We start from the raw sequence: 16,427 nt of genomic DNA on the forward strand, positions 1-16,427 counted from the left end.
GTGTACTGTATTGTCCGTAATTACGGGCGCCGTCAGGGAGGGAGCAATCCAGGTAACGTCCCCCACCCCCGGATTAAAGGAAAATAGGAGGAGAAAGAAAAATAAAAATAAAATTGAAAATGTTCAAAATGAAAAATCTTTTATCCTGAATACTCTAAGAGCCGTAAAAAAATTTGTCATCGGCTTCAGCTGAAGTTTTTAAGTACAATTTCTTCCAACTCCCACCCCAAAGGAAGAAATTCTGGCGGTTTCCGTGCCCATTATAGAATTTGGTACTGTGCATTCCAGCCATGCATGTATGTTGGATTCTGCGTTCTTAATTCCCGCCGCGCACTGTTCTCCGTAAGGCAGTGGTAAGTCTACACAATTTGTCTTTGGCAACCAAACACTGCCATAAAAGGAGAATCGCTGATGTACGTGCTGGCACAGAACGCTTCTGCTGTTCATAGCTTTTATGTCATGTTGCTTTTCCTTCATTGGAAACACGGTATGTGATAGTTATAGCTGTCATCGCCCAGGAAAATAATTGGTATAAATGAAGTTCTCTGGTGTGAAATACAATCACGTACCCAATTGTGAGCGCAGATGGGGTGTTGCATGTACGCTGAACACTTTCTCGCCTAAGTTTTTTTCGATTAAAACAGTTTCAGCATATAATTTCCTTTATAACGTCTTGGTTGTTTTGACTTCTGATAATTGTGATTATTGTAAAATTACGTAAAAGCGTTTAAATATAATTCATAATTCTGCCATACGGAGCAGCATTCTCCACCACACCTTATGCCGCGCCTAAAAGGTGTATGGCAGATTGGCGGATTGATACATGTCATATCTTGCTACACGACGGGAATGAAATCATAAAATAACACTTACTGTACTTAAATGCATTCATCTTAGGAAGGAAAATGAGCATATCTTTTGCATGAACCAAATTTCATGCAATTCAGGCTTTTGTTATAGCACAAACGATTTCTATAGTTCTCCAACCACCTTGCACGCGCATGCATACTGGTGTGCGACGGTGCAGTTAGGATTGGTTTTTCCATTGGCGACCATCTTGAGGGAAGTATTCTAGTTTGTGTGGCGAAGTGAGCTTATCTGTTGCATTTGTGGTAATAAGTACGGTATAACAATGACGACAAACTTACAACAGGGTACTCTTCTCGATGTTTTGAAGAAGAAAATGAGACAGACAAAGGAGGATATGGAGAAATACAAAGACGAATGTGAGGAATTTCACAAAAGACTTCAGGTTGAAATCATGCGCCGGGAAGAAGTAAGTACAGCAATCATTTTGTGAGACATTTTGGTGGAGGAATGTGATATTTTCACTTGCTGTCAAAATAAGATCGTTTGTAGTTTCCGACGTCGTGCTTCTGTGTGTTTATGCCAGACCGACAAGTGTGATTGTACATTATGGCGGACCCATTTCAAACCGTCTTGCGTGTCCGGTGCGGCTATTCACCTTTTGGATCGATTGTCTCAATTCAGGTGTTCACGGAAATGTGTTAGTATCCACCGTCGGTTTCCACGAACTGCAGAAATGCGTTGGTTGGACAGATTAAATTATATGAATTTTGTATTTGATTTTGGGATCTATGCATAGAAGTACGTTATATAGCCTACCTGTTAATATGAAACCTGACGTGGGCGCAATGCTGGACGTAAAGATGGACCTGACGACCTGATGTATAATTGGACGCACCCCAAAATATTATGGCATAAGTCTATAATTATCGCTCTTAACCCCTTCAGTAAATAGGGTATGTTGGAAATTTTGCTTATGGATGTTAAACATAGTGAGAGGACCCATAAATGAAAGTGGGACAAGTTATAGGCACATAGAGTAACAGTGTGCTTGTTTATGCATGCTGGGAGGAACAGTGGAGGATTCTTTTTTATGAAGGACCATAGATCGTGTTCAGAAAAGACCAGTATTATTGAATAATGTTAGATATGACAACTCGTAAGTTTGTTGTTAATTTAGCCACTTTTTCCACTGCAAATCCCACGTGACCTGGCATAGGCTTGAACCTGGGCTGCTATGGTGGGAAGCCATTGACTGACTGCCTGAGCTATGGCACGTTCCTATATGAGGTTTAAGGTCACTCCATTTTTTAATGAGTATATGAATAAAATTTTGAAAGTACTAGTGTGGTTGAAAGTTTGTGAGCATACAGTTTTACCACTTAGGTAAGATAGTGCTGTTTCACACTCCGCATTGGGGTACATTTACGAGTACAACAGTGTTGCTGAATTTAAAGCCAGTGTGTAGTTGCGTAGTTTCTATAGAGAATGGTTTAAACTGCGGAATGACTTCTGATGAGAATGCATTGAGTATGTTCAACAGTTGCATTGAAAGTCTGGCGTGAATTCTGTTTACTGATTTGCATGAATAGATGGGATGTATGGAGAGATTGTTTGTGAGTCTGCTGCAGATCTTTTGGCTGGTCCAGGAGAATCACAAGCTGCATGCATCAACTCTTTCCACATATGACTGCATGTGCAGTGCAGTTAATATATTCACAGGCTGCTCTCTCACAAGGAGAGTTCACCCAGATTCACAGCAGAAGCCAGTAATGGTCTTTGTGCTTATATATTTTATGCACTTCTGTGAAATGTACCAGTTCACACATTGAAGTTTCTTTTCTGAAATACAGGAAACTTGAAACTAGAGATGCCCATGCAAGATGTCTAAAGGATTTTCGATCACAGATTTAATTTCTTTTTCCCTCATTGAGCACTCAGCATTTTGTGTTCTTTCTTTCTTGCCCATTAATGAGTCTTAAGTATAGTATACATACCTACCACTGAGCACTGCAGCAGTGGGTGACCCTTGGTCTCCTCTACAACCAGTCTCCACTGCTCGCTATTCCTCATCTTACCATCTGAATATATTTATGATCATATTGATAGCATGTTCTCTTTGGAACTGTGTCATCATGAAATTTATACTGGAATCCGGCCTCCCTTGCTTTTCACGTGGTTTGTATGCGTGAAGAGTATTTTGATTTGTAATGCCTGTGTGGCATTTTCACATGAAGTAGCCTGACTAGTTGTTGGTATTAAGATTGACAGGTGCATGGTGCAGAAGTTCGTTTCAATGTACCCTCTCAGAGGTTTATTGGAATGATACTGAAGATAAATTGTAATGTGTGTTGTTGGGCACATTGCTGCAAGTATGAATGTGAATAGTGTTGAGCCTTCTCCTGGACCAGCCAGATGATTTGTGTTAGGCTCTCAGGTGATCTCCCTGTGGACGAGTTTCGTGAAAGCTTGATCAGATGGTGAATGCATGATGCAATGAAAGAGAATTGAATTATGTATGTTCAGTTTGCATAAATTCTTACCATGAAGTAATCTCTGAATAAATGGCTTCAGACAACTTAATAAAATCCCTTCTGAACTATTTAATTCTGGGCTTAGAGATTAGATATGCGATGTATGTCGTATGTGTCTTATGTCATATATGGGAAACATGCTTGAGAGGTGTTACAAAGAGATAGTGGCATTTGTGATATTGGTTGTTACGAAATGAATATCATTACTGCCATGTTTTTTTCTGAACTAAGAGGTAATGAATGCTGTGCAGTGTTGTGTTCCCAAGAGAATTGTTAAGTAAACTACAAGTAATCATTAGAATTATTGGGCTTTTGGACTTTTCCATTGTCCGGTATTCTAGAGACTAGAAAAGGTGATGTTCGGAAACTATATCTGTTTGCATCTTCAGGTGAAGGGGGAAGACACCTACTCACTTGGGTCCTTTGGAAAGACAGCACACACACACACACATATCCAGTAGTATAACACACACAGTCACAGGAGCAAGACACAGCAAAGAGCACAATACACACATGAATGTAGGAAGAGTGCTCCCACAGAGGAGGATTGGCGTGATCGCGTATTGAGATACGACGTAAGGATGATGAATCCTGAAAAGTTTTAATATTTAAAATCTATTATTATACATGACGAATATATATTTTAATCATTTTAGTATGAAGACATCAGGGCATGCAATGCAGTAGTTAGACATGCATAGAGAAAATGCGCCTGAAGATGGCACATTAGTGCTGAAACATGTAGTGCAAAAGAGAAGAGTAAGGTGAAAAAAGTGTGTACACTGTAAGATGGTTAGCATAAATCATGGACATTGATCACTGGACTGGTTAGCTCATTGTAGGGGACCCAACTGAATAGGTGTCTTAACCCCCCCCCCATCCGAGGACAGACATAGGTCAAGTTTCTGAAACCTTGTGTTTCTTAGTTTCTAGAATACTGAAGGATAGAAAGTCCAAAAACTCAGTGTTATATGTCATTGTCAGAACCCTTTAGAATCTACCAAATACTTAGAAGTCTGGTATGAGGTTATATTGCACTTGCTTTAAAATATTTTTAAGAGACTAGGGTGTCCTGACTAAGCATTTTTTAGTATGGTAGGAAGTTTAATGGTAGTCTAAAGGTTTATTACTCTGTAATTGTTTTGGGCACTGATCATTTCTTGAGGTATGTTTCATATATGAAATGTTTCAGGAGTTGCTTTCTAATCAGATTACTTTACTACTCTCTTGTCGTCATCATCAGTACTCCATATGTATGGGTGGTGGTGATGTAAATTTTGTCATGATTATTAGTTTGGCAGATCGAACATGGTGCCATATCATTACCATGTTGTGAACTGACCGCGGCCTGGCGGCTAGTGGCAGTTGGTGAGCGTACAAGATTAGTAAGTTCGTGGTGATTGTACATTAATACAGTTGTCAATTGTATGGACATATCCATCTCCTGGTTTTTATTTGAAGTGACATTTCAGAGACATTCTCTGCCTGGAAATAGGGACTCCGAAGAGAGATGAAGTGACAGGAGGTTGGAGAAAACTGCATAATGAGAAGCTTCATAACTTGTACTCTTCTCCAAGTATAATTAGAATGATCCAAGTCAAGGAGAATGAGGGGGGGAAAGTCATGTAGCACGAATGGGGGAGACAAGGAATGCGTATATTATATTGGTGGGTAAGCCAGGAGGAAAAATAGACCACAAGGAAGACCAAGGCAAATGTCGGTGGACAATATTAGAATGGATCTTGGAGAGATAGGATGGGATGGTATGGATTGGATAGGGACCAGTTTAGGGGTCTTGTGAACACGGTAATGAACCTTTGGGTTCCATAAAATGCTGGGAAATTCTTGAGTAGCTGCAGAATTGGCGGCTCCTCCAGAAGGCTTTCTTCCATGTGTAAGTAAGTGAGAGATAGGGACTAGCCCTGTTGATCAGGTTCAACAGCAGGAGGCTTTTTTGTCATAGGACAGAGGCAGAGCCCAGTCTTAGAAACATTTCACATGAAAATTAGGGTGATGAATAATGTGTAGAAATTGGTCTTTATAATTTTTAGAGCTTCCATATTTGTATTTAGAAATGTCATATGTTGTGGTGATGATGATGTCCTAAAAATGGGAATAGAATCAAACTCCTAAACCATCTTTTGTGCTAAATATACTTCAGGTAACAGACAGTATGTGCTATTCTGAAGTTGGTATAAATGTAGACAACTAATGAATAAGTTGACCCATGATAGATGAAATAGTAACAGTGAGAAATAACGTAACATTTTGTCAGATGAGGGGTGTAACGCAGTGCATGTCAGATATTTTTACATTTTGGTTATTGTGTAAATTTATTGAATGTATGGAAGTCAAAATATGCAAATTTGAAAGAGCATCTTGTGTCAGAGATTAATGATCATTCTTTTTAAGGTTAATTGCAAAATAGGGATGTCTTGTCTTGGGCTGTCGTGTATGATAAAAGAATGAAATTAGTTATGAGCGTGCTGTCCAGAACTGATGCCCAAAGTGTGTTCATATTTTTATCATGTATTGGGAGTCATGTACTTTCGATGGAGTTTATAATGTGTATAATTGAGTCTTGCAAGCATTACTTAACACAACTTAACACAGAATTTGATTAATTTGCTGGAGAGCTATGTAGTAATAATAAGCTAATGTAGATATTTTAAAGACAGGCAGTCTTGGAGTAGTATTACCACTCTCTTATCCCATCATCCTTGATTTATGCCATTTTAATTGCAAAGAAACCGCTCTGCCAAACGATTGTTACTGTAGGACTACTGTTGAGCTGTTTGTGTTGGATGTTCACAGTGTCTGCCATTAGTGTTCAGACATGATCTGCAGTGCTGTACAATGGAAGTACGAGCAGTAACAGTGTGGTAACATTATTTTGGGACACTCTATAGTATAATTTTTCATCATCTGTTTTCTGTTACTGCAGCAGGTAGCAGTGCTATGTGTAGGAGACGGAATGTGTATAATGACTCCCAGCATGTTTTGTAGGCTAATAAGCTATTGTTAATGTGGCATCAGTATATGTGGGGGGGGGGGAGGAGGATATGTGTGTGTGTGTGTGTGTCATGGGTGGGTCATAGTTTCACACACATTTTAGAACCTCTCCCGGGTTGCTTTGTTCCAGGGAGGATGTTGCGTATGTCAATGTAAATTGGTAAAAAAATCATGCTTTTGTAGTCTTCATAACTAATGGGTCATGATTGAACTTCCCTCAGTTGGGAACTGCTGAAAAGCCTATGTAGGACAAGGTAACGAGTGGAAAGGATGTAACATGGGCAATATATAATTTGGTCCATAGCTAAGATTTGATCTTAAGATGTAACTTATGTTAGATATTAAACTCCAGTATTTAATTTGAACACTGAATGTCTGTTTGCATGTTAAGTTTAGTGTGTTGCAGAAAACAATCTATTCGGGTAACAAAAGGTAAGGATATTAGAATTGTGAATTTGTTTACATTGCAATAGGAGTATAGAGCGTGATACACATTTGATTAGTACAGCTATTTATAGACATGGTTCATGAAGATATTATATTGTGCATAGCAAAGTAATTTATATTGAAGAAATACTTTCTTTGTAAATATTTGCAGTACTTAAAAATTTTAACTTCATCTTATGTGTAATGTACAGTGTCTGGCCATATTTCTGTCACTTCCTGTGTCTGAGGAACTGAATTATAGAGAGTAGGCCTAATTGTAAATACAAAGATGTTCGTTTCAGCCTCGAGAATTCCTAAAAATGTTTGTGTTTGTTGATGAAATCTAATTTGTTTGAATTTAGTGTGGTATAAAAAGTAATTTGGTGCCTTTCTGATTTGTTGACATTTTTGTATGTGGTATGGAAAAGGTTTTTTTTCCTCCCCAAAAGACCTCAGAGAAGTTGTTAGAAGTTGTTAGATGGCCTTGCCTCACTCACGGGCCTTTATTAGATCGCATTTCTATGAAAACCCCCCTCGCTTGTATTCGCAAATCTGTTCTGTTGCGACATCGGCACATCAAGTTTCTGCAATTGTAGAATTTCAGTTACAATCTTGTTTCCCCTTCCTGCCTGAGCATCCGCTATTCTTCCACTTATTGTAGGTACTTGGTTGTACCGAGAGAAGAGTACGTGTTAATATTTTAGGTTGTTTTTTTTTGGGTGAAATTAAATAAAAGTATGTAACTGAGCGCGCACAGGCCTATAATCAGAGTTTCTTTACGACTGACGGTTTACCGTCAATCAGTTCGTCTTAGCGAAAAGCCCCTTGAAACTCATGACAAGTAATTTTATTTTCCGACCGAACACCTGCTGTTACAACCCTTATGTAACATTCTCTTTGACGAGAGCACGGGTCTGTCGTATACAATTGCAGCTTGTCCTCGCCAGCGCAGGCATTCTGAGGTCCGAGTCCCTCGGGACCCATGACCACATTCTACAGTCTCAGATTCGAGAAACTGAAACCTGTAAGGTGAACACGATACCGCATCTGTGGTCTGGTGGTCAAAGTTCCTGGCTACAATACCCGGCGCTACCAGATTTTCTGGGAATTAGTGGGTCTGGAACGGGGTCCACTCAGCCTCGTGTGAGTAAAATTGAGGGGCTATTTGAATGGAAAAGTAGCGGCTCGGGTCTAAACCGAAATTAACGGCATTGGGGGATCCGTTGCGCCGACCACGCGACGCCTTATATCCTCTAAAATTGGCACTATCTTCGCCGACAAGCGGCGGTCGCTTGGTCGGTGTAGTTCGCTTGCGCACTAAAGCCACGGAGTTAATGTGAACACGGCAAAGCATTTGTTGGAAACTCCAAATAATTATGGGATTCAAGGGCGATATTACCAGTAGGAGAAAATAGTATAATTCTTGTCCTTCTACTAAATATCTACCGTACATGAAAACAATTCTGAGAAGGGGGAACTGAATTTAAAAACAATTTCCAAGTGATCCTGTGCCGATTGAATCTTTGTGCATTTTTAGGCTCGTACTGCTGTGCCTACAATGTTAAAGCGTCGGTGGTCTGGCTGACCTTTCTATCCCCCCCTTTGTCGAAAGGGTGCAGATCAGCCTAGCGCGGTGTCCGAATCCACCTCTGACGCTGATGGGGGGATTTCTGCTAGAGTGAGTAAGGTGTTCAACCGCAGGTCGTAGGGGGACGCAGCGTCTTTGTTTAAAATGTTCTTGTCAACACATTGAGGCAAAAATGTTTAAAAAAAAATCGGTTCTGTGTGACAAAATCGTAAAATGTAAACATTTAAATAGTGTTACAGTGAAGTGTACAGAATGTGAGTGCAAGGATCTGAAAACGTCAGATGTAAGTAACAACTGGGAACAACACCAATTCGCCGAATTGCGGTACCGTTTTCTTTTACACGGGCACGCCAGCCTTCAGTTAACTGTTTAAGAATAGGGTATTACGGAGAAATTGTGGGCACGAGAGGGAAGAAGTGACACGGCGCTGTAGAACATTGCGTAATGAGGAGAGTTATAATTTGTAATGTTCACCAAATATTAGGGTGATCGAATGAAGGAGGAGTCACTTTTATCGACAGTAAAGTGCTTGCAGAAGTTTGGGCGGGAGAGACTGCGTCATCCCAGTGTGCCCCCCCCCCCAAGTGACTTATGACCTGGTCTGCGGCATTGGGGATTTTTTTTTTGCGGGCCGTCGGTACAGATCAGATTTCGAGTTCATGGAAGGGGCAACAGTATAACTCCAGGCAAAATACATACCCTTCTTCCAGGATGGCACCAGTAAACTGGTGTACCGGCAGGATAAGAGGGGCACGCGGTAGCGTAGTTGGTTGAGGGACTGCTACAAGCCGGAAGGTCGCGGGTTCAAGTGCCGATGAGGTCATTGGATTTTTTCAATTGACCTAATCCTTCCAGCCGCACTTATGGCCCAGGGGTCGACTCATTAATGAGTACCAGGAATATTTTTGGAATGTTCTTGGGGGTAAAGGGCGGCTAGCGCGTACGGCTGACAACCTTACCGCAATCTATGAGCCGATGGTCTAGAAAATGTGGGAACCTCAACATCTCACAACCTTATGGGCCTCCACGGCCTGTTACAGGGATAGCTTTACTTTACTTTTTACCGGTAGGATAAGTACCTCGTTGTACAGGCCGGTTATGTGGAAGAGTGACTTCGCGTGGACCACAATCCTGAATGTATGTAGTGCACTGATTTTGTATGTGATCCGAGAGAGATAATTTTGTAAAGGCAACTCTACGATCCGCCCTTGCAGATTGGTGTAAGGATGTGGACAGAATTCGTATGGCTCGGAGTAGGGATTAGGTTCTTGTGAACTCGGTAATGAACCCTCGGGGGTTCATAAAAGGCAGGAAATATCGTGACCGGTTGGGAGACTGTTAGGTTCACAAGAAGGGTTTCCCTATGAAATAAGACCATTTGTTTACGTGTTGCCGTTTTGTCGCGTATCGTAGTCGGATTCCGCGTAATATGACAGGAGGAATAGGATTTGTGACGATTGAATTTGGCGTTGCGTAATGTGTTAAATACATCCCAGATGTATGTAGGTCATGAACATGTTTCATTTGGCCTAACACGTACCTCTTCAGAATAGCATTCGAGGAGAAATGTACGTGATTTGGCCTTGAGCGCTTGGCCGTAGCTGTAAAGTGCGAGTACCGCTGTTTCGGCATCAGTATTTGCCGGGGGTGTGAATCAAGTACTAGTACTAGTCTTTTGTGAGTTAACAGAAACGTATGAATGAATACATTCATAACATATGTTATCGCCCAAGAATGCAGCTGAAAATTAATGTTTTGTTCTTCGTCGCCGAATTTTCTTCTTGAAGTATTAAACAGTTCATAACTGCGTTTTTGGACTTCTTCCATCTTTCGGAAATCTGGGTAATAAAGGACTGGATCTGTTTCCGAAACGTCGTGTCCTCAGTTACCTAGATTTCCGGACGATGGAAAATGTCCAAAAAACCCAGAATTCTGCATGTCATCCACCATCGTCAGAACCCTTTAGAATCTAGTTCATAACAGACCATGCGTAACTTTGAACCGTTTCGCCTCTTTGATCACTATTCTTTATTCAGTTCCACACGCAAGCGTTATGACATCCATCGAACATTTGGTAGAATCGTGACAAGGGACCTGGGCGATGTTGGATTCAAGTAATTCCCAACCTCCCCTGCGCCTGGAGAGTAGTAAACAAGGACGTGCGTATGGTACTGTTGTTATTCAGAAGTTATGCATCTATTGCCGCTGTGAATGCGTGGCTATATACCCCCACTTCCTCGTAGTCATCCTGATGTGCTGAAGTGAGCCCAGGGACAACTTTGCGTTACATTGCTCATTTATCTGCAGCGTGTTATCTGTGAAACGCGATTAACATGAAATTATTAGATCACTTCAAGTGTTTTGAATATCTGTTTCACGCAGAACATCGGCCTGTTGTAAGAAAATTAAGAACTTATGATTTTCATCACAACTATCTGTGTTGTTTCATAAGATTAACTTCATACATGTATAAACCTGATGGGTTGGGGGAACGTCATTCAGTAGGCCGATATTGTCTGTGAAAAAGTGTAAATGTTTTTGATGATAGTAGCAAAAAGTTGCCAAGAGATAGAAGTTTGTTACAGTTGGCTTGAATTAATTCCTTCTCGGCCCAGTATGCTGATTTGGTAGCTCGTAATGGAATGGGCATAATTCCAGCTCTTCGAAACTACGAACTACAAGAAGGCGACGCATCTGTTTTTCTTTTATTTCTTTTTTCACCGAAAGCCTTTTCTGCTCATCAAAAAGATTTTTTTTTGCAGTGCCCTTACAGAGTTGGCGAAAAGTGCTCGACTCAGATTTCGTGCGGGAAGAACGAAGTCTTTTATGATAAGAATATTTAGGTACCATACAAGACAGTAGTTTCAGGAAAATGCTCGTAATACCTGAGCCATACCAAACTAGTCCATTGTGCAAAGCTAGTGGAACTGCCCGGGAAATGTGAACATGGTTCAGACGCCGGGACAGGTTTTATTGTTCAGATACGAGGACTGCACTGAGTATCCTCATGCATAAATTCAGTACTGTTGGGCCTGTTAACTCATGAACACATGCTCTCCGGACAGCCTTGTTGTCGCCTTAACTTTTACATTTTCAGTTTTAAGATTTTCATTGTGTAAGAATATTGTGTTCCGTATTTTGAAGTATTTTTGAGCCCTAACAATTGAGCTCAACGATTATAGGACCCATATTCTCTTGATATTTGCCAGTTTATTCATTTTCGTAGATAGGGCAGGTGCACGTTTTAATATGAAACGGTATAACGTAAGATTTTGTACAGTTTACGTGCTTTTAACGCGTATCGCATTTCCCTTCCATCGTGCACAACATGCACATTTTCGAAGGGTCCGAAAGAATACATTGGACCCCTCGCTTATGACAAGTTAAGTGAAGACTAGATTGAAAATGGTGTTTTTAAGTATCTGATTTTTCGTTTCTATTTATACAATACCTGTGCGTGGTGCATTTAGTCGGTTAGTGAACTAAGCCAGCCATTGTATATCTATACTTGAAGTAATGTTTGATGTGAATTGAACAATAAAAAACGTTTGTGTGTGTTACGGCAACCCCACTAGTTAGGCACCACAAACAGGATGCAGCGCTGCAAGATTGGATAGAATGCCGGTTGGGACCCAGAGCCTGTCTGGACTCTGGAGTGTAAAAAGATCTCTTACCCTGACGGGAGTCGAACGCTGGCCGTCCAGCACTTCGCAGTACCGACTGAGCTTTTCTGGTCCTCGACCCAGAACTGAGCTTGGTAAGGTGGCAAGTGTGCCGCGCCTATCGTGAGCCAATCTGTTCGGGGGAGAAAGATTGGTTTATCGAGCCATTTTCCCGATATTAGTTCGAGATAGTAACATGAATCAGCGTTTGAGTGCGGTTTTTCGACCGTCTGGAATGTGTGATATTCTTGTCCTGGCTGCGTTAGCGCTTACACAGACAGCGAAAGTAAGCGAATAGCGAGATTGACCTTGGTCGAGCCTTGAACGGCTTTTGACAAAACATGGACAAGAACTAAAACAAGCGCGTACGAAACCTCATGTAAGAGTTGGGCGCTGTAATGGAACAGTCAACTTGCAAGGAGAGACTTCGACACTGAAGTAAATTGCTACGGCGCAGCGTGCAGCAGCTTATGTTGGTCGAATGATGGGAATTTCGTACCAGTCCAGTTTAATTTAATTAAGGGATTCTGACTGTATTTCATCTTGATTTTACTGAAGGGATACGACGCTCTGTGTCGTCCCAGTGAATTTAGACCGTACCAAATTATGTACACCCAATGCCTTAGTTTTGTGTTTCCGCATCTTTTCTCCATGGATGCATAAAATAAATCCTGTTGCCTAAAATTGTTGCACTTTTGGAATTGCTAATAATAGGCAGTTTGAAAAAGCTCAGCACCTGTTTTAATTTAAGGGTGGTGGTCGTGGGCGTGGTGGTGGTGGTAGTAGTAGTAGTAGTAGTAGTAGTAGTAGTAGTAGTAATCAGTATGGCGACTAATTACGGGCTGGACGACCTAGGGGTCGGAGTTCGAGTCCCGGTAAGGTAACGAATTTTGTTTTCTCCACGTCGTCCACACCGGCTCTGGGGTCCACCCAACCTTATATCCAATGGATACCGGGGGTAAAGCTGCCAGGACGTGAAGCTGGCAGCTCACCTCCAGCTAGTGCCGAGGTGAAGAAAATGGATGTATACGTCCACTCCTCCATACGCCTTCATGGCGTATGGAGGAGTGGACAACTTTACCTTTAGCGGTAGTAATAATGAATAGTGAACATGTTACTAAGTAATGCAGTTACTTTTTCTGTAAGACATCCGTGCCTCCCCTCTTTCGAAATACGCCGCCTTCATACAAACTGCGGTTTAACCGTTGTGGTACACGCGCGTCTTAGTTTCCTGTCGACGCTTCCGTTTCCCCTGATATCGGTTTTACTTCTCGGAAGTGACCTGCTTGCAAAGTAAGTACGGCGCTACCGATTCCTTTGTCCGCCCTTTTAGGCTCAGGGCAGCCTGTTGTGAACCTTAGGGCCTCATGACATGGGAAGAATTTTCTGAGTAACTGGGTAGTTACGTCCAGTGAGCTTCTCAAGAAAAAGCTGTGAATCAGTGGTTGAGTTCGACTTTTTGCAAAAGTGTTGGCCGTGTGAGCGCACAAGCACTCGGAGTATCTTGAACTCTTCCTTCTTGGCCAACATGTTAGGTTGGAATGTCATGCACTCTCTCCTCCCGTTAGGCCTGCACTCCAACTACTTGTTCAGCCCTAAGGGAGCGAGAATAAGTAACAACTGTATTGGGGAGATGACACATTATCTGATCGCCTCTCCTGCCAATATGTGAAGTACCACTGAACCACGAAAGAAATACTTGCTTTTTTGAAATGTTAGCTGGGTGAACATAGTTAAAATGGACACTGTCAGCTGTAGTTGTAGGTCGTTGTAGTCGGTTCGAAAACTGAAATGAAAATACATTCATGAAAGACTCTTTCTTAACAGGCATATGAATATAGAAATGAGTCACTGCTGAATTAACATCTGGCAGTCACCAAGCATTAGAAGTGGGTGCTTTGTATGTGGGATGCTGTGATTAAAACTTCATATGTCTCCACTTTAAAGCTGGTGTTGTGTCTTGTTTGATAGATTGTTATGGAAGTATGGGGTTAACCATTATGTGTTAAATTGGGTGGAATAAGCTGTACTTGTTTGTGCCTCTTAATGAGTCAAAATGATGAGCAGAATGGTTGTATTAACAGCTCTTCAAAAATTCATCTGTAGAATCTAATTAAATTAAATTCGCTAGTGGGGGGTGGATTCCAGCCAGGTCCACTCGGCACATCGGCAACTGATTGGGCTATTGTACCTGCCCTGGGTGATTATGATGATGGAGAATTTAGTGGAATGAAGATTGGCAGGGGAAACCGAAGTACTCGGAGAAAATCCGCCCCAGCGCCACTTTGTCCACCACAAATCCCACTTGACCAGACCTGGGATCGAACCCGGGCCGCCGCGGTGAGAAGCCAGCGACTAACCGCTTGAGCTATGGCGCGGCCTCTGCAGCATCCAAGTTTCATTGGAATCAGAAGCCGGAACCGGACATGTGTAAAGTGCGAATGTTGCTGTTTCATTGCCTCGTTAGATTGAAGAGCACTCTATGAGCCTGAATGTAAGACAACACCGTTTTCCGATGAGAAAATCGTGGAAAAAAGATTTTTGACAAAATTGAACATGAAGTAGTTTTGAGGTTTGTATGCAGAAAAGACTAACAATTAAGAAATAATTAATTAAAAATTTAAGTAAAATATAGTTCTGGGTATTTTCACAAATATTATTGTGATTAGGAATTAGGACTCTCAATCAAATTTATTCATAAGGATCTGAAAGAAGACAAGTCCTCTATCCAAAGAAGCTGTATTTGAAAAAAAAAATACTTTGCCTCATATTCAGGGTGGTACTGTATATAATGACTGAAAACATTTGATTTTAAAGACCTACATTGTTAGCAGTGCACTGCGTTTTTATATTTGGCTGTATCCTGTGGCAGGTGATTTACACAAAACTAATAACTTTAGGGTACTGGGTTTATGCACAGGAAAGAAAAAAAATCTTCTTGAATGGTTATTATAGTGGGGTATACAAGATGGTTTGTATACAGCGGACCTACCAACGGATGATGATACCACCACAGGAACCTTCGCAGATGATACAGCCATCCTAGCAACCCATGCAGATCCAGCAAAGGCCACCAGTATCCTACAAAACCACTTAAACCAAATACAAGCATGGCTACACAAATGGAAAATTAAAATAAACGAGACTAAAACTGTCGAAGTGAATTTCACGCTAAGGCGAGAGCATTATCTCGGAATATATATGGATAGTAGGCTCACTTGGAAAGACCACGTAATCAAAAAATGCAAACAGATAGACTTAAAGACCAAGGAGCTAAACTGGTTAATTGGAAGAAGATCCAACCTATCTATAGAAAACAAAGTCCTGCTTTATAAGACAATAATCAGACCAATCGGGGCTTACGGAATTGAGCTCTGGGGTTGTGCCAGCAAATCAAATATATCAATAATCCAGAGAAGCCAGTCAAAAATACTTCGAATTATAACAAATGCACCCTGGTATGTAAACAACCAAACGTTACATACAGATCTAAATATACCATATATCAAAGATGTCATCAGAGAAAAAAGTACCACACACCACAACAAACTAGCAAATCACCCAAACAACATACTGCAGCCACCCTTGAACCGCAGCACAATCGAAGACTCTGAAGATACTGGCCAGCTGACCTTAAAGAAAACTAAGAGGAACCTCCCACTGGTGAAGGGACACGTCACGTCTTTAAAGAGCATCACAGCTCTTACGCCAGCAAACTAGCTTATAGAATTGTAGATTCTGATTGCTTAATAAATAAATAAAATAAAAAAAAAGATGGTTTGTGCTATGTTTAGCTTGTATACCCCATCTTGGAACTGGCAGAGGTGTCCGGAAATAGGGACTAGCTCTACTGATTGGGCCCAAATTTTACCTGAAATGTAGACAGAATCCAGTCTCTGAAATGTGTTTTGAAAAATAAACAGGACTGTGTTCTTAGGTAAACACAGGATGATGGATAATGCCCAAAAACAATATTCGAAGCAGCATAATGTTTCATGTTAGAAATGCCCATGTCTTAATTTTTTTTTATGAGGAGAAAAAAGCCTCAAAATTTGGATTAATTTTCATATATTCCAGCCCCCTTTGTTTAACAAGAAAGGTGGTTTCTGGTATGCTGTTTGTCTGTATGTATGTGTGCCTGATTGGTCGGACAAATTTTATCTTGTTAAAGCATTTGGTTTCCAGTTCAGTAAAATCCCCATTTAATGTCTCCAGATTTAACATTTTTTGTCATTTAAAGTTAAATTTAATGACCCCAAGCCAAATTCATTGTTAGATTTCTCCCATTTAAGATTTTCCTAATTTATGTTGAGATCAATTGCTCACCTGAGAAACTTTCAGTGGGGGTTTACTGAACCTGTTTCTAATGAGTATTGAACATATGTCAAAACAGGATTG

The 16,427-nt window shown here is 41.0% G+C and overlaps 1 protein-coding gene across 17 annotated transcripts in view; it reads left to right on the forward strand.

Annotated features, from left to right (window-relative positions):
- The window catches only part of LOC111873414 (tropomyosin Per a 7.0102), a 106,298-nt gene that overhangs the window by 48,880 nt on the left and 40,991 nt on the right, over nucleotides 1–16,427 (forward strand). The window contains exon 1 of one of the 17 annotated variants that reach the window (XM_023868116.2): nucleotides 1,048–1,276. The exons of the other annotated variants lie outside the window; for them this stretch is intronic. Within the exon in view, the coding sequence (XP_023723884.1) occupies nucleotides 1,133–1,276 (144 nt within the window). The 5' untranslated portion in view covers nucleotides 1,048–1,132. Of the gene's footprint in view, nucleotides 1–1,047; nucleotides 1,277–16,427 lie in introns of those variants that run through there. 17 annotated transcript variants of the gene reach the window in all.

This window comes from Cryptotermes secundus, unplaced genomic scaffold (assembly GCF_002891405.2).
Source record: "Cryptotermes secundus unplaced genomic scaffold, Csec_1.0 scaffold270, whole genome shotgun sequence".
Classification (NCBI taxonomy): domain Eukaryota; kingdom Metazoa; phylum Arthropoda; class Insecta; order Blattodea; family Kalotermitidae; genus Cryptotermes; species Cryptotermes secundus.